Source organism: Cyphomyrmex costatus, unplaced genomic scaffold, assembly GCF_001594065.2.
Source record: "Cyphomyrmex costatus isolate MS0001 unplaced genomic scaffold, Ccosl1.0 scaffold61, whole genome shotgun sequence".
Lineage (NCBI taxonomy): Eukaryota > Metazoa > Arthropoda > Insecta > Hymenoptera > Formicidae > Cyphomyrmex > Cyphomyrmex costatus.
The window spans coordinates 750181-775462 of NW_017280167.1; the positions used below are offsets into that span (position 1 = coordinate 750181).

The window sequence follows — 25282 nt, forward strand, 5'->3', positions numbered from 1 at the left end:
CATAGTCTGTTCTCATTTCAAGACTGCGTTAAGTAATGTCTTAAGATGCTAAAGCGGCCCTCTGATTGGTTCGTAACTCTTCAAGACTGAACTTAAGACGGTCTTGAATATAAGAACTGACTATGAATACCAGCCTATATGGGCCTTCTACAATAAGCCATAAGTCATTACTCACATGACATAAGATCACAAACCAATCAAAGGGCTGCATTCGCGTCTTAGGTCGGTATTCATAGTCTGTTCTCATTTCAAGACTGCGTTAAGTAATGTCTTAAGATGCTAAAGCGGCCCTCTGATTGGTTCGTAACTCTTCAAGATTGAACTTAAGACGGTCTTGAATATAAGAACTGACTATGAATACCAGCCTATATGGGCCTTCTACAATAAGCCATAAGTCATTACTCACATGACATAAGTGTTAAGTCACAATTATAAGTCATAAATCTTAAGGAATTTGCATCTACAATAATGGGCCTTCTACAATAAACCGTAAGTCACAAATCATAAGTCATAAGCTAGAAGTGGACCAATCACAGTCGTCAATTTTTAATTTCTTACTTCCGATTAATGACTTATGGCTTATTGTAGAAGGCCCATAAGAAATGGCAGACACATACTGCTTATGATTGGTCAGTCATAACGTAATCATAAACTCTAAGTCAGAAGAGATGGAATTTGGCCATCTCCACTCCGTCACGGACTACCGACTTATTACTATCTTATGACGCATTACTGACTCGCTTGCAACTAGCTTCTGACTTATGATTTATGACTTATGGCTTATTGTAGAAGGACTATACGACATTGTCTGTAGGCTCCTTAAAACCAATCACAAGCATTCCGCATCAGTTGCAGTTAGTGCGGAACGCTTGTGATTGAGAGCGTTCAGCGGACTCAACAGTTGAGTGAGCGCTCGCTGTTATTGGTGTATTCTTTTAGATCTAAAATTCTGATTTAATGATCTAAAAGAATACACCAATAATAGCGAGCGCTCACTCAACTGTTGAGTCCGCTGAACGCGCCCATTGGTTTCACTCTCATTCCGCGTTGAAGCTGGAGTCATACTTGAGCAAAAATTAAATATAAATAAATATTAAATTAAATTATTAAGGAAAGTACTAAAAATGGCGTCGTTTGCAGACGAACTATGAAATCCACCAATCGTTTATTAGTTAGCCATTTTTAGTATCAATGAATGAATGTTATGATTGGCTGACAGTCACGCCAATCAGGACGCGGAACATCGGTTGCGCTTCTCTGATTGATTGGTTGCTACTTGATGGTTGTATGTGAATATACTTAAGGATTCTAGGCGGATCCGAACACTCGATGGAAAGGCAAATCATGTACTTATATACTTTCAGAAATCTATCGAGGGAAGAAATAGTAGATATCTATTCTTACTAAATTCATAGTTATAGTTCGTATGTTGCGGTATAGACGCTTAACCTGTAATGTAATATAACCTAGTAAATATATATCGTTTTGCCTAAAATTTTTGAACAATATTAAGTGAAGTAGATCGAGTATCAATCTTGTGTGTTTAAGTGTTTTTAGAAAATTAAATTCAAATACGTAAGATTCTTTTTATATATATTTGTGTTGTCATATTAGCAATGATTGGAGTATTTAATATAATATGTATTTATATATAATCAAATTGCTTTTAATGATATATATACTAATGTTGCCTATATATAATATGTACATATATATATTATGTATATACATATACACACATATGTATATATTTTTATATATAAAACACAAAAAATATATATATATGGATATATCTATGGATGTATATGTATCATATTAATGTTTAAATTTAATGCTTATTTTATACATTATTTTTATTTACAGAAGAGAAAGTATTTAACATTAATTTTTAGTCAAAATGGATATTCGTCCAAATAATACGATATACATCAATAATTTAAATGAAAAAATTAAAAAGGAAGAATTAAAAAAATCATTGTATGCTATTTTCTCCCAATTTGGTCAAATTTTGGATATTGTAGCTTTAAAAACATTAAAGATGCGTGGACAGGCATTTGTCATTTTCAAAGAAATAGCAAGTGCTACAAATGCCTTAAGATCAATGCAAGGTTTTCCATTTTATGACAAACCAATGGTAAGAACTATAAAAAAAATTGTGTTTTATCTTTGTGTATTATATTTTTTTGTATTTATGTAATATTAAGAATAATCTAATGTGTATGTATTATACGTATGCGTGTGCATATGTATATATGTAGACACATTAATTCGTACATTATAAATACATGCAAATATATTTGTATCACGTACATATATAAAGATATAAAATAATCTCTTTTAAATGCTTTGTTTTTGTAGAGAATACAATATGCTAAAACTGACAGCGACATAATTGCTAAAATGAAAGGCACCTTTGCAGAGCGTCCAAAGAAACCAAAGCGAGTTATTCCAGTAGCAGATGAAGAAGCCAAACGTGCCAAGAAACGTGCAAAAGAGCAAGCAAAACATTCACAACAAATTGGTTATCATGCTAGTATACCTCAACATTCAGGACTTGTTAATACTGCTGTTCCTGAACAACCACCTAATCAAATATTGTTCTTAACAAATCTACCTGATGAGACAAGTGAAATGATGTTATCAATGCTGTTTAATCAATTTCCGGGTTTCAAAGAGGTACGCTTAGTACCTAATCGGCACGATATTGCATTTGTTGAATTTGAAAATGAAGTTCAGTCTGGAGCAGCAAAAGATGCTCTTCAAGGTTTTAAAATTACACCTTCCCATGCAATGAAAATATCATTTGCAAAGAAATAGCTTTACTATCTTTTGTATTGTCCATACTATAATAAAATAGAAATAAGATATAAGTTGAGTTCCATTTGTATAAAGAAAAATGTCCTTTGATATTTAAATTGGCTTTGATTATTTTATTCATTATTTTGCACAATCTAAAATATTTTGCTTAATATCCATTATTTTACAATGAAATTCAATAAACATGTTTCTTCAATGTGATTTATACTTTTATATATAATCTGCATGACAATTATCTTATATAAATAACATATTTCAATTTATCAAAAATATATACAATTTATTACAGTACAAAATTATATACAATTTATTAGAAAAAATTCATATTTCATATGAACACCTTTTGCAAAAATAAGTGAAAGAGTAATTTGCTATAACAAAATACAATGTGTTATTTTTATCCTGAAAACTTCCTATTTATTGTATTGACCTAAATTGATTTGTTACATTATACTGGCATGGAAATATATTTTCTAACAATTTAGTTTCATAAATATTGAAAATATTTGTAAAAAAAATATTTATTATTAATTAGAAATACATAACATAATTGTATTACAATAAGTTTATATAAAGGAGGCAAGTTATATATATTTCTGAATAAATAGTACAAAATCTGTTAAAAACTACATCTATATTACGTACATTATTACTGTACATTTGCATCACAATACACATTTTTTTAATATAAAGTTTTAATTTATCTGACATTAATAAAAATAATAATAAATCACACCTGTAAGAATCTATTTCACAATGGAGCAAATTATGTTAAAAAGCACCTTGTAACAAAGCAGTAACTAATCAAAATTAACAAGCCGAAACCAGCGACTATCAACGTGAATTCTAATTGGATGTTGCTTTTCTGCTTTTCCGTCTAGGCTTGAATTTATTTTTACAGATTACGGCATACGGTTGCAGCCAGTATAATGGCCGCAGCACACACTTTTGCATTACGCATAAACCATATACATAAAGAATTTGATTGGTCCATTGACTCATGCATAAGAAAATGGGCCAATGAAATTTCTGTTATAAACCAAACAGGTACAAGAGTTCACTGAGCGCTCAGTGAGCGGTCGTCGTATTGAAATGCACTCTATAAGAAACGCCTAGAACCTTTGCACAATCGCAAAATTCTAATACTAAATTATAAATTCATTAATTCTCAACGCTAGTTTTTCTTTGATGTTTTTAATGAGCCTTTTATTAATATAAGATATGAGAAAACTCAATTAAATTTATTCTTTCCAATTACACTTCAAAATTCCTCACATAAAATATAATAATTTCAAAAACTTTGTTATTTATGTCGATTAATTGTACGTAATATAAAAAATAAGAAATGAAAATTATGTAGGTGATATTAAACTTCTTAATTATTTTTATACGAAATATAAATTATTTCATAAGGAAATTTTAACTGTCAACTAAGTTTATACGAATTTTATTTCGTCATTGCACGCGCGTGAACTTTTGATATATGTATAAATTATATAGTAAATTTGATTTATAGAATATAATAAAATAAACTAAGCAGTTTAGGCTAATTAAAATCGAGCAGAAAACATATCTAAAAAAACAAGTATATTTAAAATAGTATATATAAAATACATATATTATTGAAAAATTATACTCATTTATCTCCTCATTTAATCAAAATCGTCGATATATCATGCAAGAAACAGAAAACAATCTTAAATATTTGTCATTATCTTATTTTGTCTTCGCATCAGTCAAGTCATTTATTGCCTTATTTAATTGAGCACTAAAAGCAGTAAAACTAAATGTTACCGAAAATCTGCTTTGACCCGATCTACCAAAATCCTCAAGATAATTTGGATTTGTGATTAAATAAGCTATTTTCGAGGCAAATGCTTCACCAGATAAGTCTACCAGGAAACCAGTTTTTCCAGAAATTATCGATTCTGTGGGACCGCCGGAATTATGAGCGATTACCGGTTTACCCATGTACATTGCTTCCAAAGGTACTATTCCAAAGTGTTCGTTCGGTGGGGTGTATATCACAATTTTACAATGATGTAGTATGGAAACTTTGTCTACGTCGGAGGGTGAACGTAAGAATATTACTTTGTCTGTTACATGTAACTCATCTGCAAGACCTATTAACTCCAGATGATATTCCACATTTTCTTCGACCCTTTTGTCATATCCACCAGCCATAATCAAGAAAACTCTCTTATATATTTCTTTCGTTAAAAGCTTCTCTAGCTCTGCAAGAGCCTCTATTGCAATAGACAGTTTTTTCTTACGTTCATACCTATTGATAGATAACAATATAATACTATCATCTGGAAGTTTCCTATCAAGTACCCTTTCTATAGATACTATTCTTGTCTTATCAAAGAAGTCTGTATTAATGGAAGGATATAAAATTTCTGGTTCAATTTTCAGTCTCTTGAATGTGTTCTTGAACACATTGTTTGTATAACAGCTATTTACAAATATTTTATGCGCCATGCCAGTTGTAATTTCTTCTAGATAATTCAGCGGCATACGATATAGCTGCTTAAAACAACCACCAGGATGTGATAGCAGCTGGTCCGGATGATGACAATAAAACATTACATATGGAATACGTAATCTAAGTACAAAAATACAGATGGATACCAAGTCACAAAAAACAACTTCTGGCCGGTGATCACTAAATATTATGTAGCTGGCTGCATATATCTACAAAAAGTATAAGAATTTATTTCTTTAATAGTTGCTGAACATACACAAATTCTTTTAATAGAAATTTTTTGAAGATCTTTTTCAATTATTTCACAGTTATTTCAGTGTTGAGGATATAATTTGTTGTATCACATTGTGTCATTTACATCTTTTTTTGGACTGTACCCAGCTTCTTACCATGCGTATATAAGCACAGAACGCATAGAATCTGCCAAGAATGTGCCTAGGTAACCAACTGCCCACAACAGTAACGGGAACCGTCCCATCCTTGGTCTCTAAGAAACAATGCTCCGGATCGTGATGAGTTGTCACGAAATTTACATCATGGCCATTCTTTTTCAAAGCCAGAGCCGCATCGACAACGAGCCTCTCCGCGCCACCGATACCGAGATCAGGATGTAAAAATGTGACGCGTGTCATCGTACTTACGAATGATTCGTTAAACGGCCATTATTAAGTATTTATTAGAATGTGCAAAATTACCGCGACGTAAATAATTAGGATATTAGGCCAGTAGGACCGGTCTCAACTCTCACCAACTCCGATGATCGGACATCGGAGTCCGATCTCCGATCACAGCAGATTAAGTATTGCCAACCATGTTGCCAATCATGGTTGCCAACTACAAGACTTGAAAACATCTGCTTTTGACAGGTCGCCATACTCACATGGGCGCGTTCAAATCGAATAAAGTTGCTAGCCTGCTCTCGCCGAGCGATTATAAAGCTAAAAAAAGAAAAGGTAATTATACAGAATACATACCAGCTCAAAAATCGCATCGAATGAGCCTGATTTTATCGAAATCGGAGGTGGTGGGGGTATTCTGTATAATTATACCTATGGAGTAATCATCTAAGCAACACCAATAAAAGTGTAGCATACATATAATATTTATGCATTATATAGCATTATAGCATTATAATTGATTATTGGATGAATAAAGGGATGATACAATTCTATTTCATGCTGCAAATATTGCTTTGGAAAGCACAAAATTTTATTCTTTAGCAAATTCGTAAAAAATTTTTTTTTTTGATTGGTCAACGAAGCATTTACAGCGTTAAATAAATGGTATTCTATATAAATATAATATGATGTATAACATGATTATATACAATATGATGTATTATATATCACACATATTTTCACAATATATAGTATTGTTTTTTTTTTTTTTTACAAAATAATTACAATTTATTATTATGAATGTTAAAATTTTGTTAAATGCACCTAATAATTTTTAAATAATTAATTTAGAAAGTTTTATGTACATACTATGTTTGATACACAGAGTGTAAATATGTATATAAAATTTGTATATGAAATGTGTATATGAAAAATTTTTTGTACTAATGTTGTTCTTGCTTGCACCTGTTCTACATATACAGAATTAAATACATGTATTTTATCTGTACTCTTGTACTAGTGTTATTTTTGCTTGCATCTGTTCTATGTGTACAGGGTCCGCCACCAAATCCGAACAAATCAAACAATTTCTTTAAACAAAATGTATTTAATGAAAAATTAAATATTACAAAAAATCCCTTTACATGGCACTTGGGGTATCCCTATAGAGCATAATTATTCGATATATCTCCCATTAGCTTGAACGACGGCCTCTATTCCCGGTCCAAAGCGTTCGCACTCACGCTGTAATGTAGCGCTGTCCATGGCGACGAATGTTGCCTCAATAGCGGTTCTTAATGACGTCACATTAGGATGTCGGGACTTGTTAGTGATCCTTTCAACTACGCTTCATACATAGTAGTCCAAAGGATTTAAATCTGGGCTGTTGGGAGGCCAGAATTCCTTGGACCGCGAGCAATTCACCTTGTCCTGGCAGTCTCAGAGAGCATCGTATATTTAATGTGTACAATTTGTATCAAAAGTCCTCCTCCACAATTCGACGCATTGTTGACTCGCTTACACAACAATCGATGCTAATTTTCGCAACGATTGCCCTGGGTCATCCGAAATCAGCGCTTGAGCCTTTTCAATGACTGCGGGTGTCCTCGCGGTCTTTCGAGTGATTCTTCCTCGCTGGCATACTGGAACCTTTATTGAACTGTTCTAAAGCCGTAAATTTGGCTACAATGTCATAAACAATTGATTTCAGGTATTCAAAAAAATCGAATTATTTCTGTTGCTAAGCGCCCAACGTGAAGGCCTTTGATGATCGCGGCTCTTCGATTATACTCTGCACTTAGTTTCAACATCGCGACCATTTTGAGAATATGACTGTTTACTAGAAGCATCAGGCTTTCTCGGGAAGCCAACAACATCCTCTGGCAGAGGCACAATATAGCGGAAAATTTCAATTGAAATTTATCCGGATTTTGGTGGCGAACCCTGTATATAAAATATTTCTTTTATGGAGGCCTAATAATTGATGTATAGGTCTAATTTGATGTGGATTTCATATACATATGTATTTTGCTATACTCTTATTTTAAAAATGATTTTTCTTGTTTTGCAGTCTATCAATTTTTCTATTTAAAGAAACAATTTTATTAGTTAAAGATCTTATTTTTTCTTTCGTATTTACTAAATGATTTTTAAATAAATTCCAAGATCCATCTGAAGTAAAATCATATCGACATAAATCTCCAATGTATCTTGTATTGTAGAAGCGTCTGTTAGAGACTAAGGAATTAGTTCTTTTTCTAAAAATAAAACAAAGATTTTATCAAACCGTTCTATATTTGTATATTATTATTTAAAATGTACATACAAATTTATATAGAGATGAAATTATTAGATATAAACTAACCTTTTTAATTGATTATATCTGGAATTTCTATTAAATGTGTCATTGATGTTTATGGATTTTTTAATTCTATTTCTTAATATTATATTTGTTTTCAGATTAATATCATGTTTTGTAATAGCTAAAGGATCCTCAATTTCTCTAAAAATAAAATGAACTTTTTTTTCCAAACTATCCTATATTTATACAGGGTGTCCTATTTCAATTGATCATCTATAATATCTCCTTAACAGTAATTTTTCTCTAAAATGCATTGTTAAAGAGATATTTAGGTAAAAAATATATATTTCTGACAAGGGCCACAAGCCATAAATGAACGATTGTAATAATACAATATGACTAATATAGAAACGGTTAAAGTATAATAAAGAAATGTAATATATAAATAATATAACATCGGTCAAGATAATCAGGTGGTTAATTAAAATGGACACCCTAATGGGTATACTACTAAAACTATTTTTTTAAATTTGTTAAAAAATTGTAAGAGATTAAATTATTATTATATGTATAAACTAACCTTTTCAATTGATTATCTACTGAATTTGTACTTATTGTTTCTATATTTACAAATTCTCGTACCTCATTTTTTAATATTGTACTTGTTTCCAAGTTAGTATTATGTTTCATAAAGATTAAAGAATCGTCAGTTTCACTAAAAATAAAACGAGAAAAACTTTTATAAAACCAAAGTTTAAGTGATTATTGTGTAAACCAACCTTTTGAATTGAAGATCTATTGAATTCTCCATATTTATTACAGTTTCATTTATATTATCTAAAAGCATGCATTCTTCTGGTTCCTGTTTTATTATTATATTTTTATCCGAATCTCTTTCAATTCTCCATGAATTGTTTATATTTTCAGAAAGTTTAACATTTGTTCTAAATTATATGAATATGAATATCATAAATTATATAAATATCAATATATAATTTTTTCAAATGTTTTATATATATATATTGAAAGTTACCTATTATTTGATGAGCCGTCTAATATAGATGGACACACTCCTGGTTTAAGAAATCGTCTATAACTGTCTCCATACATTTTGTAAAGAAAATCAGATTGTTTAAAATGTTTGCTACAAACTCCACTGTGTACGCTTATTTCATGGCCAATAAATGCAAACCAACTTGCTTTAATATTTTCATCTTTTGGCAACCTTAAAAATATATATAAATTAATTCATGAATATTTTTATACTATTATAAATTATTTTATTTATACATTTTCGTAAAATACTTTCAAAATTAACTTTATTAAAATAATTAATAATTTTTCTGTTAAATTCCTTTTTTTATATATCTGTACTCTATCTTATACATAAAAATGTAAATGTAATTTAAGATCTTTAAGATCAATATAAACTGAATGAATATATAATGTTTTATCACATGATTAAACAATATCTAATAAATAAAATATTAGTAATATACTAGAAGTTTACAAGTGATTAAAACATTGTAGTATTAATTATATCAATAGCTCTCCCTCTTGTTCTTTCTAACACGTAATAAATTCCCTAAATATATAATAATAAATCTATGTTGTTGAAATTTGGTATGTGATCCTCCAAGAGTTACCAGATACTAAAAATCTCGATACGTACTGGTGGTACTATAATTTAGATTTCGCACGAACTTATCGAACGACACACATATAAAATAAAACTTCATTATTTATTTTCTATGTATATATATTCTATATTTGTAAAAATATATTTACCGATGAATAGATACATTCTTTTCCTCTCCTGCTCCCACTTTGCAAATACAACAATATCCAACCATTCTCACTATCAAAAGAATGGGGTGGTAATTATACGGAATAGGTCCCTTCAGTTTAAAAATCAATGAAATTAGGCTTATTCGACGCGTTTTTGCATGAAATGAAAGAATCTGGAAAGAAATAAGCGTCACTGTGCCCAGCAAACCGAGATATCAAGCGTTAAATTTCATGACTATTCAGGTTAGGAAATCTGTCAGACCAATCCAAATGTCATGGGTGTGTTACAAAATTGACTGCCAATCTTCTTCGAAATTTAATTGACCCTAGTCCTCTTGAACAACGTAAACATGGCCAGTCATACTAATTGTAAGCACAGTCAAAAGTCAAAGTCGGCACCGCTTATTTATGCCCAAAAAATATGATGCTAAACCACCGCAAAAATGGCGTAGCCTGAGCGAACACCGAACGCCTGCGTCTACAGTGTCGTCACGCCGCAAAAACGCGCGTCAGGACGATTTAAAAAATATACATAAATTGCCCCTTATTTAAGGGGCTACGCAGAATAAAAGAAACAGAGAATAAGAATTTCAACCTATCAGAAATTATACTATGGAATATACACTGTTTATTTCACAGTATATAATTTCTGATAGATTGAAATTCTTATTCTCTGTTCTCTGTTCCCTGTTCCTTTTATTCTGCGCAGCCTTAAGACCCTACTGTCACCAAGAGTAAATAATAGGCAGTGGGCAATAGCTACAGTGTGCAAGTGAACCGCTCTCAATAAAAGCAGCCGATCTAAAACGCGTCCATCGCGATCAAATGGTTCTTCGGAACTCATTATTTGACTATAAACAGAACAGATTGGTGTCTTAAGAGATTACACCACCTTTGCAACTTAAAAATGATGTATATGTTCGGAATTTTTTTTAAAGAATGAAGAAGCGAATTAAAAATAGTTTTTTGGGTCTTTATTATGTGCATTTTCAAGTGTATGAAAAAATTTTTATAATATTTCTTATTTATAAAATGGCGACACACTATAGCCATATCGTCAAACATCTTTATTAGCCGGGCCTCTTCGCGGTGTTATCCAAAATTTCTATATGGTTTGTTCTAAAACAAAATACCAAATATTTTTATCATCTACATGTTAAAAATTAGAAGTACGTATGAATTTTAAAAAATATTGATTTATGACAAAATAGTGAACATTTGAAAAAAAAAGTTGTTTTTTTCACCTAAAATTATTATATAAAAATGTTAATCGCAAAATAAGTTTTCAATATATCGCAAAAATCCTATGTACTTCTTAAATTTAGATTATAGATATATATAAAAGAGTATTCACTCCAAAATTTTAAGTAAATCGGATAAAAAATGTAAAAGTATATACAATACCGACTTTGGAAAACCATTTTGAAAAACAAAACGTGTTTAAAAGTTCCGGTTACTATTCTTTTGTTCATAAAGCAAAATCTCAATTTTACCTTCAGTCTATTATTCTTGGGCCATACAACTGTTCTTCCAAGAGTTCGTTTTACTCATCCGCCTCTTCTTTTTCTGTAATTTCTATTGATTTTTCGAGCCTTTTTAGGCTCTTTTTCGCTGACGTGCTTACACTATCTGTTTCTTTTTCTATCAAATAACGATTCTCACTGGTCGTTCATTACAATTCTATTTTTACCAGGACGTTTATATATGTTTCTAGAACCTTTCTTTATTTCATATACTTCTTTTGTACTCGTCATAATTGTTGTACAGATGATACAAAGATGTAAAAGGGAACTGTGCTGCGTGCGATTTTTAACAATACTGATGGTGTCGTGTATAATACCATTAACGTGAATTAAAACATTTTTGTAATGATTTCATTATTTAATATTTATTAATAATTCTCGTAGCCCTTTATCTATCATTTGTTTTAATTTAAGATTATTTGAGTCCGATTTTATTTTATAATATGTATATATTTCATATAATTGTAAATATTGAAAATACAAATTCTATATATTGTAATTAAAAAAAATTTATTTTTCAATAATTTGCTAATATTAAGTAGTAGAAATATAAAATGTTTTTATACAATTTATGAAGGACAAACATCAAAGTTTGAATTTCTTATAGACAATTAATCCAGTAATTGTAAGTTATCAAGTTTTTCACTAGAATAAAATCCTGCTTTGACTTGTCTACCACCAAAGAAACGTCCATTTAAATCAACTACGGCCTTAATAGCACTCTCTATTCTCTTGAATTCAACAAAAATTCGTACTGCTTCCTCTGGCAAAGCTTCAATCACTTCATGAATAATAACACGTGCAACATCGCCATATTTAGTATTGCATTCGTCTTTCACTTCCGGTTCAAGATCGTCATCAACCTCTCCGGGACCAACCATGTTGCGCAATAGAACAACCTAAAGTGAAAGATGTAACTTAGATTATAAATATATTTTAAATTATGTAAAGTATACAAAATTATAAAAATATTTAAACATAATACGTTTATATAAACATTTACATAAAAACATAAATTAATAATAAATATGTATTAATAATAAATAATGAATAGTAATATAATTTTATATATAATATATATGTTATATATACAGGGTATTCCAGAGTAAGCGCAGAAGCCGGCACGTACATATTCCTCATGAAAAAGTGAATCAACAATATTAATAGCAAAAGCTTGAGGCAGCAATAGTTTTCAAACGGTGAGCTATCATGCTATCATGTTTAATTCTGCTGCCGGTTGACTTCCATTTTCAAATTTTAAATGTCATACTGGCTCTACATGATCCCTTTAAGATTGTGTAGCAAAACCCCATTTCGTACATAAAATTTGCACTATACTATAGCCACAGAAACATGATAAACTAAATGAGTTCGCTTATCACCAGCCAAGGAAATACGCTATACTGTCTGAGTGTTGTATTGGTGGGCGATAATGCAGCCAAGAGAAAACGCTATTGCACCGCTCCTGACGGCGCGAATTTCATGCCCTGTGGTTGGTTATTTTCAAATGCTCATCGTTTGAAAACTATTGATGCCTCAAGATTTTGCTATTAACATTTCCAATTCATTTTTTCATGAGGAATATGTACATGCCAACTCCTGCGCTTTAGAACACTCCCCCCCCCCTCTCTCTCTCTCTGTATGTGCGTGCGTGTAATATATACATGTATATACGATTATACTGACTTTGCTTGGACATTTCATTATCTCGGTAATGCTTGGTTCTTCCTGGGATTGTTGCAATTGCGATGATAGTTGCAATTGCATCTGTGGTGGAGAAGCTGTAATAGGTGGTGGCGGAGGCATTAATTGTTCCTTTTCGCCAACTATTCTGCCACCACGTTTACTAGTTTTTTCCACTTGCAATGCTACTGACATGCCCTGTTCTTTCTTGCCAAGACCCTGCCCCTCTTTAAAGCCATATTTGGCCATTATTTTTGCTGCTACAGATGATGTTGAATAGCCTAAATTAGACTGCTGTCGTGGTGGTGGAGGTGGCAATTCTGCAGATTCCTGTAAGGATGGTGGTGGTGCTATAGCAGCGCCTCCTACCATACCTCTCGAGGTTGGCGTTCTCTCCTCATCTCTTTCAGGAGGTACCATTGCAATGTTTCCACCAGTAGTCTGTTCACAAACATTAAATAATAGGCATGTTAGCATCATTTTTATCTCTTTTTTTTTGTAAAGGTAATTTTGCATAAATTATATATTACCTGAGTATCCTCGAAGCGAGTATTATCTCTCCGGCGTTTGCGCATTTCCGTCTCTTGATCATGTTCCCTATCTCTGATGTCACGTAATTCTTTCACAACTTTTTCATATTCATTAGGCCATATAGGATCATATTCATTTACTACATTCCAATCAAATTCACCACCTACTCCTATGTTACTCACACTACCACTGGATAATGGATTGTTATGAGTATTGTCATCCTCTCTGTCAACATCGCGATTAGCTTTTGATTTCAAGTCTATCACTGGTGCTAATACTGCAGAAGCTTTCCTGTTTTGTTCACGTTTTGGCTGAATTCATAAATAGTAATTAGAAGTAATGAAAAAGAAAAAGAGCTACGAGCCAAAAATTTGTTAATATAAAATTGTTAGTAAATAAAAATTGTCATTTAGTTAAAATTATATAGTTTAATTAGTAATAAACGTATAGTAATTAGAAGCTTATTTTTAACAAATGAGAATTACATTAAAAATTATTTTTGTAAACATTATAATTATTCGATATGTATTGGTTAAGACTGATTTACCTGTGTAGTAGCAGCCTTTTTTAGCTGCAACTGCGATTGTAGTAACTTAATTCCGGAAGACCATCCCGCAACTTTTTCTGTGGTCCGATGCTTGTCAAAATCGTCGTACAAAGACATTGTGAATTACTTTAATGTTTAACTAACATTCGACCGCATCTGACATTTCAAATGTAACCTCAACTTTCAGAAGTCGGCTCATACCACAGAACATATATAAAGGCTCATACTTTCATAGATTTAATACATTTATATAGATAGTACAATTCGCGCAATTAATGCCTTCCAACTCTGTTTTGGCATTACGTGTTACCTTCTCGGTTATTTTCATGTTAATGGCTGTAATAGACGGACCAGCCAGCAGAATTGCGCGAATTTCTCCAACCTCTATAGATTCCGTGTTCGTGACATCTCGAATGTGTGTGTTTAAAGTTTCATTGACAGTCGTAAATTTCGGTTTAAAATATATTTACATAACCAAATTTTTTATTATTTACTGCTCATAATTTATCAGATAAGTCGCCATTCTTCCTTCTTATATTTATTTAAACCTCTATAAAATTAAGAAAAAATATCTTTGTGCATTTTTTTTCTTTTGCAGAAGGAAGCAAACAAGGAAAAATTTTCAACGACTTGAATCTTTTAAGACTTTGACGGAAGAGGTTAATTGTAATGAACGGGTATCCTTTACATAGTATAATCCAAACAATATATATATTAAGAATAATAAACAATTTTAATCACTAATTTCTAGATTACAATATTTACAATTAATATTTAATCCAATAGCCATCCTTTTCAATCACTCGTTGCAAACGACTGTTCGTGGAGTTCACCAGATTGTGGAAAATTTGTGACCTCTCCCGAAGACTGTTCCAAATTGCATATACATAATCGCTAATGGCCCATACATTTTCGAGTGGATTGTCTTCGGGAGAGGCCACAAATTTTTCACAATCTGGTGAACTCTATAAACAGTTGTTTGCAATGTGTGATTGAAAAGAATGGCTATTGGATTGAATATTAAATGTAAATATTGTAATCTTTAATTGTAAATATTGTAATGTAGAAATTAGTAATTAAAATTGTTTATTATTGTTAATATTATATACATATTGTTTGAATTCTATCATATGTAAAGGATACCTTGTCTTCTTCAGCCAAAATCTTAAAAGACTCAAATTATTCTTGTTGAAAATTTCTTCTTGTTCGTTTCCATTTGTAAAAGAAGAAAAATGCACAAAGATATTTTTCCTTAATCTTATATAGAAATTTAAATAAATATAAAAAGACAAAATGCAAATGATAAATATTGTAATAAACTGATCTGATAAAATTATGAGCCGTAAATAATTAAAAATTTGTTTACATTAAAAATGCACAAAGATTTTTTTCCATAATTTTTTATAGAGTTTTAAATAAATACAGAAAGGAAGAATAGCAACTTATCTGATAAATTATGTGTCGTAAATAATTGAAAATTTGGTTATGTAAATATATTTTCAAACGAAATTTACGACTGTCAACAGTGTCAATAAAACTTTAATCACACACATTCGAGGTGTCACGAACACGGGCTATAGAGGTTGAAGAAATTCGCGCAATTTCGCCGGCTGATTACGATTTGTCTACTATAGCCATGAATATGAAAACGACCGAGAAAGTAAACGCGATGCTTCAAGAGTGAATGTGACGTCATAGGGTTGGAAGGCATTAATTGCGCGAACTGTACATATTTTCTTGAAAATTCAGATCCATGTGCAACTTATGCGCAGAAGCTCGACGTAAAATGGTAAATCATTTTCTGACCTTGTAGATAAAATCGTAGCACAAGGAAGAACGTCGAAAATGGATGTGGTGGTATTACTGCATACATACGTCATACATTCATAAATTTAAAGAAAAAGCTATTTTTTTTATGCTATTTATTAAAAACATATAGTTTTACGGCTAATAAACGATAAAGATAAAATAACACTGTATAGTTTATTTCAAAATTCGATTTCGTTAATTCCGAGAGAGTATTATTTATCCTTGTTCAACATTTGGTAAATAACAAGGATAAAATGATATTCAGGTTGATAGAGTTTTGGAACGCACTCACAGTAGCGTCTTTCCGCAGTCCGCTATAGTTTGTCTGATTGGAGGTGGTTTCTCTAGTATTCTGATAGTCGAAGTTCTTTCTCCATCGCAGCAAGATGGGTGAGTGGCACGATTTTATTGAAATTGTTTTTCATCGTCACGAATCTGAGTTTTCTCGCTGCAATATCGCGATAAGACGTAATCAGCGCGTAAATTAGATATCATCCTTTTGTCGGCAAGGAATATTATTTTCGTCCTTTCAACTTGAGTTCGTGGAAACTATCTTGTCTCTTGTCGACGTCCAGCATAGCCATGTTGAACTCGTGACATTTTCGTGATTTATATTTTCCTTTTTTAACAGCGAAACTCACGTTTTAAACAAATGTAAATATCATGGATTATCCAGTTATTAGTGTCTTTAATATGTACAGAAGAAAAGTTTTGTAGCATCAACTTAATATAATGCTTGATTAGGTTAACCTTTCTTTTTTTTTTAAATACGTTTAAATGAGTTTACGTTAACAAGCTCGAGAGTCTACTAAGTTATTTATCAATATTGCACTGTAGGTATTTCTCGAGATCACTGGCATAAGCGAAGAGCCACTGGTGGAAAGAGGAAGCCCATTCGCAAGAAGAGGAAATTTGAGTTAGGACGTCCAGCTGCAAATACCAAACTTGGACAACAGCGGATTCATACTGTAAGCTTAATTTTCTCAAGTTTTTATTGGATAGAATTATAAGAGTAAATAAGCATTAGTTAACAAAGGCAGAATAAATCTAAATATTATAAAATAAATATTAATATCATAATGAATAGAATTACAATTTACCATCATTAATTTGTAAGCATTATCGTTGATGTTATGTTACTGCAATTATTCATGAAAAAATATTTTGATAATTATTAATAAGATTGGAAAGACCATTTATATGAGTGTACCACTTAAATTCAAGAAGCATCACTACTGTCAAATTTAGATGTTGAAATACATATATACACACATATTTTTTAAATAAATTTATTTTAATAATTCACTCTTTACTATTTAGTTGTAAAGTGATGATCCTCTTACCTACTCTGAGTGCCGTGATTATTCCACAATCTCACAGCGATCTGAAGTCTACTTTATAAATATATACATTTAATGTGTTAAAATCAGTTATAAACATATCTTTTATGTATATATAATAGGTCCGTACACGCGGTGGTAATAAAAAGTACAGAGCACTTAGATTGGATGCTGGAAACTTTTCCTGGGGTTCTGAGTGCAGCACCAGAAAGACTCGTATTATCGACGTTGTTTATAATGCGTCAAACAATGAATTAGTACGAACCAAAACTTTGGTGAAGAACGCCATTGTTACCATTGATGCTACTCCTTTCAGACAATGGTATGAGAGTCATTATGTACTGCCACTAGGTCGCAAGAGAGGCGCTAAACTTGTAAGTATTTTTTAACGTAATTTAATATGACTTTATGGAATATTATATGTACAAGTATAAAATGGAGCGTAATTGTTTTTTTTTTTTTTAGACAGAAGCTGAAGAAGAAGTATTGAATAAAAAACGTTCTAAAAAAGCAGAATCCAAATACAAGGCGAGACAGCGATTTGCTAAGGTTGAGCCTGCTTTGGAAGAACAATTTGCAACAGGACGTGTTCTTGGTATGAAAAATTCTAATTCTTTTAAATTTTTGTAAAATTAAGTTGTTATAGCTGCGTTCGGTAATAGCAAATCTGAGGCGTCGGAGTGCTCTTATATTATAGCATATGTCACGTGCACTATAGAAAAAGAGCATTCTGACGCCTCAGATTTGCATTGCCGAACGCAACTTATATATTTGAATAGATCAATGTTTCTTTTTATATGAGTATAAAAAAGATGTTTTAATTTAAATCAATACTCTTAATAAGATATTTGTTCTCTTTTATGTATACATATATTTTTAAATTAACGCGACTTAAAATTAATAAACAGTATAATTGACACGAGTTAAATTGTGTTAGTAATTTAACCATTTTTGATGCTCTTTACGCATCTTAAATCGGTCTTAATAATGTCAAATGATAAATTAAAAACTGTAAATAATTTATATGGCGAAAAACATTATTTCGGCCGGGAGTCTAACACGTATCTCTTACATTCCGTACAAAAGTCCTACCAGTTAACACTACCGAGCAATTAATAATTTTAATAATTTCTCATTTTCAGCTTGTATAGCAAGCAGGCCTGGGCAATGCGGTAGAGCTGACGGTTATATTCTCGAGGGCAAGGAGCTCGAGTTTTATATGAGGAAGATTAAGAGCAAGAAAGCTAAATAATTATAATTATGATTCATTAATAAAAAACTATCTTGAAATACGAAAGAAATTGTCTCGTTTATTATTCTCTTTTGAGTGAAGGTAAATGAACTTGTTAGATATTTTTGAAATATAGATATAATTATCACACACAACATAGAATAATGTATTAAAAATATTTATAAATTTGATAGCTAAGCAATAATTAAAAATCAATTTTAAATAATTAATTAAGATAGCGTGGTGTTTTTAAAAACTGATTTTGGTTGCGTTACACATAAAAAGTTGCATGATGCATTATTTGTCCTTTCTCACCAAATACGGAATGCACTTTTTGATGACTTTCGGAAAGCCACACGCCACGTAAAAGTGCGAGTAGGACCGCTATCTATGGTGCAATTAGTTCGTGTTCCGTTTCTTCTGCTTCTCTTGTGCTTAATAAAACATGGCGGCAACGGTTAATGGTACATGCTTTGTCTTATCTCTTTTAATATTACAATAATATATGAAAAAATAATTGAATAAATATTTTCTCGCTTGTGTTATTTAACAAACAAAATTTCCATATTTAGCGCTTTTTTTCATGAGAGTAATTCTTGTACATAACCTCAAATTATATTTTTTCAATTAGTATGACAAAACGATTGATATTACACTTTTCTAAAAACCGTTCCATTTTACAGGCTGGTTATCAAACAATCTTTCTATGATGTATAGACAAGCATCGTGTCTTAATTTTTGTCCTTTGATCAGTTTTCTACAAGCACGAAATTATGCTGCCAGGAAGGGTACGAGAGAAAAAGCGAGAAAGAAAAAAGTCAAAAAGATCGTTGAAAAAGTGGGCTTCATCCCGCACAATCAGAGAAAGATGAAAACGTAAGCACGTCTTTATATCATATATATGAAAATATATCACTATTAATATATTAACATAAATATTGTACTCTTGCAATATTAGTGGAAATAAACAGAAGAAACTCGAGCTAAAGAATATTTCACCAGACGATAGCACAAGGCCTGAACCAATAGATAATGTATATGTTTCAAATTTTCATAAATGGAAAATATATCCATTTGAAGAAGCAGTGCAAAATCATCGTGAAACACATCATCCTACTATATATAATTTGCCAAATGAACCTATAAAAGCGTTTATAGAATTGAATATGCAGGTAAAAAAATAAAAATAAAGTTTATGGGTGGTGTTCATAGTCGGTTCTTATTTTAAGACTGTCTTAAGATGTTAATGTATAGCCTTCTGGTTAGCTTATTATGTCTTAAGCTGTAATTAAGACATTTTCAAATATAAGAATCGATTATACTGGCCTTTGTAAGATATATGTACACATAAGATTGTACTAAATCATTTGTTAATCATACGTTATAGGGTGTGAAAAAGACAAAATTTGTTGATGCTTTTTCACGAATTGTATGTCTACCACATGTATTCGATCATGGTCAAACCAGAAAACTACTAGTATTCTGTAAGAGTCCTGAAATGGAAGATATTGCAAGAAATGCTGGAGCTCATTATGTTGGCGGTAAACAATTAGTAAAACAGATTCATGTAAGATATTGTTTCTTACAGCATGTTGCTTACATGCTTGCTACATATATGCATCATATATCATGTCATAAGTTTGCAGAGATTATTGTTTAATAATTGATGAAATGTCTATTATTTTAGAGCGGACAATTCTCAATGAAAGAATATGATATTATTTTGTCCGAACCAACCATTTTACCTGATTTATTATTAATTAGGGGACTTATGAGGAAGAAGTTTCCCAGCGCTAAATCAGGTTAGTGGAAATATTATATACTCTTAAATTTTTATTTTTATAATATATTGTATGCACTTTGTGAGTCTACTACATAAATATATTAGCATAAAAAAATAGTATACATGTAGCACAATAGCGACACAGAAAGTATAAACTTAATAATATATGAAATGCGAGCATTTCTATAAATGCTTTGCATTGAATTTCTCGCTTTGTTAGTAATACGTGATATAAACATTTGTATTGTCTAATTTAAAAATGTTATTAATCTGGTTTAAAATATAAATTTTACGCAAGATTTGTGAAAACAAAATTGAACGATTTACATCTGTTTAAAATAAATGTTTTACATTCTCTTTATCACATAAAGTTTTTTTGTACTAGGTACTTTACACACTGACATAGAAATGATGGTAACAAAGTTTCTAACTGGTATGAAATATATGGGAAAACCACATGAAACTTTTAAGTCTTTTGGAACTGTTGATGTTACATTTGGGACGGTAAAGTTTTGATGTTGTTTATATATACGTTTTGTATTTACTATGAATATTGATGCCAATTATATATTTTATCACATGGCTTGTAGAAAATTATCAATCAATTTCATATGTTATAGCTTGATATGGATGTAAAACAGTTGGAGGAGAATTTTGCTACAATTATTAAGGATGTCAATGAAATGAGGCCACGTCGACCAGGACTTTTCATTACAAGGTAACAAATTATTCAAACAATCATGTTCTCATTTATATTGTACAAATAAATAATTACAATTATTATAAAAGTGATTATAATACAATTATTATATTTTTTGATAGAACTCTAATTACATGTTCGCCATCGCCAGAAAGGTTTAAAATTGACTTTGAACAGTATCTACCTAAAAATAAAGCATCCGAAGCAGAAGCGGAAGCAGAAGCAGAAGCAGAAGCAGAAGGAAAGCAAGACGCTGTTATCGCGTCTCATTAAGTTTGTTCATAGAACTATCAATAAAATAATATATGTAGTTATAGATATACATATGCAATAATTAAAACAAACCTGGGTTTTCCTATCATTGCGATTATCGAAGTTTTATATTTCACTTATACACACACCATACATGCATATGCATACATACATACACACGCATACACACACACACACAGACACACATATATATATATATATATGCTTCTAAAACACTATATTGTAGATTTTGTAAATTTTCTTTCAAAATTAATTAAAAAAGCGTATTAAACTATATAACGTAACAAAAAATAGATGAGCGATTATATTTTGCATCTAAAAATTTATAACTATTATGATTTTATATAGAATATTGAAATTGTTCGCGGCTACATATATAGTTTGACCGTAATAATCCTTCACCGAGAGGCATATAATTATGCGGGACGTAATCTCGTTAACGCAGATAGAACATGATGACTATGGTCCGCTTGTGCGTTAATAAGCCACGAGCATACAGAGGGAGACAGAGGCGGTTTCAGAGCTAACATGCCCTAGGCAACGTATTTACTACTAATGAATACCGTAAGGTTCTACTTCATTGAGCGAGCTATTGTACATACAAGGGCTTCGGTGATAAAGCGCTTATAGATATTTAACTTCTATATACGAGGTCTGATGAAATCTTATAGTCTTGTCGTAGCCTAGTACGAAGCCCTTGTACACGCAAAAGCTTCTGTAAACATGAGAAACTTTTGTAAATTCATTGCAGGTTCGAAGCAGAGGCCATATTTTACGATATTCTGATGCGTTTCGTCAGTAATAGTTTCTATATTTAAAAAATGCTTCCTAAGTAAAGTTCTACTTTTCTTTAACGAAGAATGCTTGCACATGCATTTTTAACAAAACAAATTATAATTAAGTTTTTGCGCTTGAATCTTTTCATCGACTTAAAGATGAGATTTGTAAGAATGGAGATTTTATAGACGTTAAAAGTATGTTCCACGATCTAGCGGAAATAATTGAGGAAGATTTTTACGGAAGTGATATCTTCGACGAGATTCAAGAAACTATTTATTTACACAACTCTCTAGTTTTGCCTTTCTCAGCGTTTGCGAGAGCCTGACGTTATAATGTGGGAGGTCTTCGCAGCAAGGATCTCGACGAAAGCATTTACGAAGATACACACGAAAGTGCATCATCGCGATCGTTACAGTCGAACACGATGATGCACTTTCACACGCGCGGTCACCCAGTTCGCCCGACGGCACAGCCGTCTCTGCGGGGAACGCGCGTACGTGTGGCTGGCGAGAAGAAGCGAAGCCAACGAAGGAGGACGAAGAAGGAGAGAAGTAGAAAGAGCGGCAGAAGGCAAGTGAAGCGAAGGAAATGAGAATGGAGAACACGGTGAGCGGCGACCGGTGGTGGTGCGGCACCGAGCGAACGGTGGAGGGGCAACGGCTCACCTACCTGCCGGTCGTGGGCTCAGTCGCTGTTCGCCAGGTTGAAAATCCGTCCGTCGCTTCTCTCGCTTTCTTAACTGGCTAGTGATCGTACACGACGCCGGCCACGCGTTCCCTCTTCACAGAAAAACAAACGCGTCGCCGGAAACGTGGCTTTTTCTGAGCGGGTGGCGCGTATTCCCTTCATTGACCTACTGATTGATTCCTCTTGGTATCGATGTTGACAATCGCGCCGGGAATCTCTTTCGGATAGTCTTTCTTGATTGTAGCGGAAATTTGAAAAAAAAATATATATAAAATTTTGCGTGCGAACCAGAGAAGGTCCGTATCTTGTGTGTGGAAAAGTGGAGGCGTATGCACGCATCTCTCTGTGTGTATGTGTTTACATATGGTGTGATACGTGTTGACTGTGTAGGGTGCAACGACACAACGAAAGAGAAAAAAAAAGAGAGAACGAAAGAGAGAGACAACGATTTCAAGTTTCCCTCTCGACGCCAGCCGCTCCGATTGCCTCCTTCGTAGACATGCCCCTGCTGAACAGCCAACAACTGCGACATTAGGTGACATATAGGCGCACACGTGCACCAGTCATGGTAAGTTTGCACAGACCGCCTTCGGTACGGAGCACGCGCTCTGCAAAATCGAATCTGACGACTCAGAGATTTTTCGTTTCCCCGAATAATCCCAGGCTGGATTCAAATAGCAGTCTAAAGTCGACTGCTTTAACATCTGTTTAATTTAATATCACATATCGTTATCACTCTGATTTATCCTATTAAATTATTTATAAATTGACAAACACTTTGTGATAGTAAATCATTAATATATAAGAAGTACAAAAGTCAACATTAGTTATTACGAAATTAATCTTTACGAAATTCATATCCTATCAAAATAAAAATTTAGACGGTTCGACTTTTAGGCCATCTACATTATTTTTTAAACTTATAGTTGAAAGTTACATATTTAAATTACTATTAAAGATAGCATCTGTTAATAATTAGTGTCATTTTTTTAAAACTTATGATTAAAATTACGCATTATTATAAATGATTTAAAATCTATTCAATGTATTGTGATAACATTATGAAAAGAATTGGAGAACAATTCTTCGGATATTCAACAGTATAAATTATGTATTGACAAGTTAGTGATAGTTATATGCTTTATATTTTCTCATCCAGATCCAAGCTAGACTGTTATAGGCTTCGTATTAGTTATGTTCTTACATTAACGGTCTTTAGTATTAAATATTTTAATTGTTAAAATTACGTCCTATATGTCTCGCTAGCATGTCATCAATTAGTGAGTTATCGGTGTAAAATTTTACCCGTCGTTTTTCGTACGCACAGATTAGACAGAATCGAATTTTTCTCGCCGCTGTTAGTATAGTCAATTCATCTACTATTATTGAATCCCATCCTCTATGCTGTATCATCATTAGAATTTCTCTTAAATAATAGTCATGGTTTTTGAGGACACAGAAGTCAGAATTCTGATGTTTAACGTCACTTTGACCATTTACAGATTTTTTAATTCCAATGCCTTAAATTTTTCATTTAATTGTACTTGAATTGTACAACTTGTAACTGCACTTGTATAATTTGTAATTTCCTATAATTTTCTTATATCTGAATTGTGTAACTTGTAACTTCTTATTCAATTATGCTTAAACTTAACTGAACTGTATAATGTATTATATAATTTATGTATAATTGAATTCTTGGCTTATACGTTCATTGCAATTATTTTTATTTCAAAATAGAGCATTTCTTTTCAAGTTTTACCATTATTGTATTCAACTTCTTTTTTTATTTTTTCGTTAAATTTAATTAGAGCAATTGAAGCGAGGCGATCATTGCAACATCGCGATTTTTCGGATACAAATAACATACACGCTGCATTTTCAATGATCTTTATCGTATATCCATTCCTATTTTATGTACTTCTTTCGAGCAACAGAGAATACGATATGGGGAAATGAACCCTTACGCATTAAAATTATGCGCGCGGTTGCTCTCACGTGCACGGAGTTTAAAGGGCATCTTATAATAAAGGTCGATGTGTGTGAGGAGGTACGGCAGGTTCAGCCGAGCTCTGATATCTTCATTTTACGTATGCGAGCTACAAGAGAGGAAGCTCGCAAGGTGAATACGGACGCGTTGGATTGGTATGCGGTGTCCATAATTTGCAGCCACAAGAGTGTCGTTAATATGGCATACACGCGAACGTGCGTTTTACGCGTGATACTCCCAGTAATTTTGAGGACCCCTCGCCATATTCTGCCAAAATTTTTTTACAATATAATCGTGGACTACTCTTGTCTTTAATCCCCATAATATACAAGGTATTCAAACGTTCCAGCCAGATTGTGAGATTTTATAAGAAAAATTCTCTCTCTGAACAAAAAG

At 32.0% G+C, this 25282-nt stretch overlaps 6 protein-coding genes across 6 annotated transcripts in view; 4 read left to right on the plus strand and 2 right to left on the minus strand.

Annotated features, from left to right (window-relative positions):
- The first annotated feature begins 1897 nt into the window (after positions 1-1897).
- snf (U1 small nuclear ribonucleoprotein A snf) lies at positions 1898-2817 on the plus strand. The gene is made up of 2 exons (XM_018547182.1): positions 1898-2134; positions 2359-2817. The coding sequence occupies exons 1-2, from the start codon at positions 1898-1900 to the stop codon at positions 2815-2817; spliced, it is 696 nt and encodes a 231-aa protein (XP_018402684.1).
- A 1650-nt stretch (positions 2818-4467) lies between these two features.
- Alg2 (alpha-1,3/1,6-mannosyltransferase Alg2) lies at positions 4468-6062 on the minus strand. The gene is made up of 2 exons (XM_018547170.1): positions 5692-6062; positions 4468-5511 (listed from the first exon to the last, which is right to left on the minus strand). The coding sequence occupies exons 1-2, from the start codon at positions 5932-5934 to the stop codon at positions 4534-4536; spliced, it is 1221 nt and encodes a 406-aa protein (XP_018402672.1). The 5' UTR covers positions 5935-6062; the 3' UTR covers positions 4468-4533.
- Positions 6063-12143: 6081 nt separating this feature from the next.
- On the minus strand, positions 12144-14706 carry Spf45 (splicing factor 45). The gene is made up of 4 exons (XM_018547163.1): positions 14294-14706; positions 13746-14057; positions 13219-13656; positions 12144-12431 (listed from the first exon to the last, which is right to left on the minus strand). The coding sequence occupies exons 1-4, from the start codon at positions 14408-14410 to the stop codon at positions 12144-12146; spliced, it is 1155 nt and encodes a 384-aa protein (XP_018402665.1). The 5' UTR covers positions 14411-14706.
- Positions 14707-16421: 1715 nt separating this feature from the next.
- On the plus strand, positions 16422-18739 carry RpS8 (ribosomal protein S8). The gene is made up of 5 exons (XM_018547148.1): positions 16422-16492; positions 16940-17070; positions 17565-17816; positions 17908-18037; positions 18585-18739. Exons 1-5 carry the CDS (start codon positions 16489-16491, stop codon positions 18692-18694), a joined length of 627 nt encoding a protein of 208 aa, XP_018402650.1. The 5' UTR covers positions 16422-16488; the 3' UTR covers positions 18695-18739.
- Positions 18740-19118: 379 nt separating this feature from the next.
- mRpL1 (mitochondrial ribosomal protein L1) lies at positions 19119-21476 on the plus strand. Its single transcript, XM_018547167.1, has 8 exons — positions 19119-19137; positions 19357-19549; positions 19632-19845; positions 20061-20240; positions 20361-20475; positions 20842-20960; positions 21077-21174; positions 21279-21476. Exons 1-8 carry the CDS (start codon positions 19119-19121, stop codon positions 21427-21429), a joined length of 1089 nt encoding a protein of 362 aa, XP_018402669.1. The 3' UTR covers positions 21430-21476.
- A 1962-nt stretch (positions 21477-23438) lies between these two features.
- Cad99C (cadherin 99C) overlaps positions 23439-25282 on the plus strand; it is a 121375-nt gene continuing 119531 nt past the window's right edge. Inside the window, exon 1 of the mRNA XM_018547212.1 lies at positions 23439-23464. Coding sequence (XP_018402714.1) covers positions 23462-23464 — 3 coding nt within the window. The 5' untranslated portion in view covers positions 23439-23461. The remainder of the gene's footprint in view (positions 23465-25282) is intronic.

Excerpts from the sequence above, each read along its gene's own strand:
- snf (XM_018547182.1), top strand. The coding sequence starts at position 1,898 with ATGGATATTCGTCCAAATAATACGATATACATCAATAATTTAAATGAA. Across the intron at positions 2,135-2,358 it reads CATTTTATGACAAACCAATG|AGAATACAATATGCTAAAAC; the intron begins GTAAGAACTATA and ends TTGTTTTTGTAG.
- Alg2 (XM_018547170.1), bottom strand. The coding sequence starts at position 5,934 with ATGACACGCGTCACATTTTTACATCCTGATCTCGGTATCGGTGGCGCG. Across the intron at positions 5,512-5,691 it reads TCTGTGCTTATATACGCATG|ATATATGCAGCCAGCTACAT; the intron begins GTAAGAAGCTGG and ends TACTTTTTGTAG.
- Spf45 (XM_018547163.1), bottom strand. The coding sequence starts at position 14,410 with ATGTCTTTGTACGACGATTTTGACAAGCATCGGACCACAGAAAAAGTT. Across the intron at positions 13,657-13,745 it reads CTCGCTTCGAGGATACTCAG|ACTACTGGTGGAAACATTGC; the intron begins GTAATATATAAT and ends GTTTGTGAACAG. Across the intron at positions 12,432-13,218 it reads TAATGAAATGTCCAAGCAAA|GTTGTTCTATTGCGCAACAT; the intron begins GTCAGTATAATC and ends CTTTCACTTTAG.
- RpS8 (XM_018547148.1), top strand. Across the intron at positions 17,071-17,564 it reads GACAACAGCGGATTCATACT|GTCCGTACACGCGGTGGTAA; the intron begins GTAAGCTTAATT and ends TATATATAATAG. Across the intron at positions 18,038-18,584 it reads TGCAACAGGACGTGTTCTTG|CTTGTATAGCAAGCAGGCCT; the intron begins GTATGAAAAATT and ends TCTCATTTTCAG.
- mRpL1 (XM_018547167.1), top strand. Across the intron at positions 20,476-20,841 it reads GTTTCCCAGCGCTAAATCAG|GTACTTTACACACTGACATA; the intron begins GTTAGTGGAAAT and ends TTTTTGTACTAG. Across the intron at positions 21,175-21,278 it reads CCAGGACTTTTCATTACAAG|AACTCTAATTACATGTTCGC; the intron begins GTAACAAATTAT and ends ATTTTTTGATAG.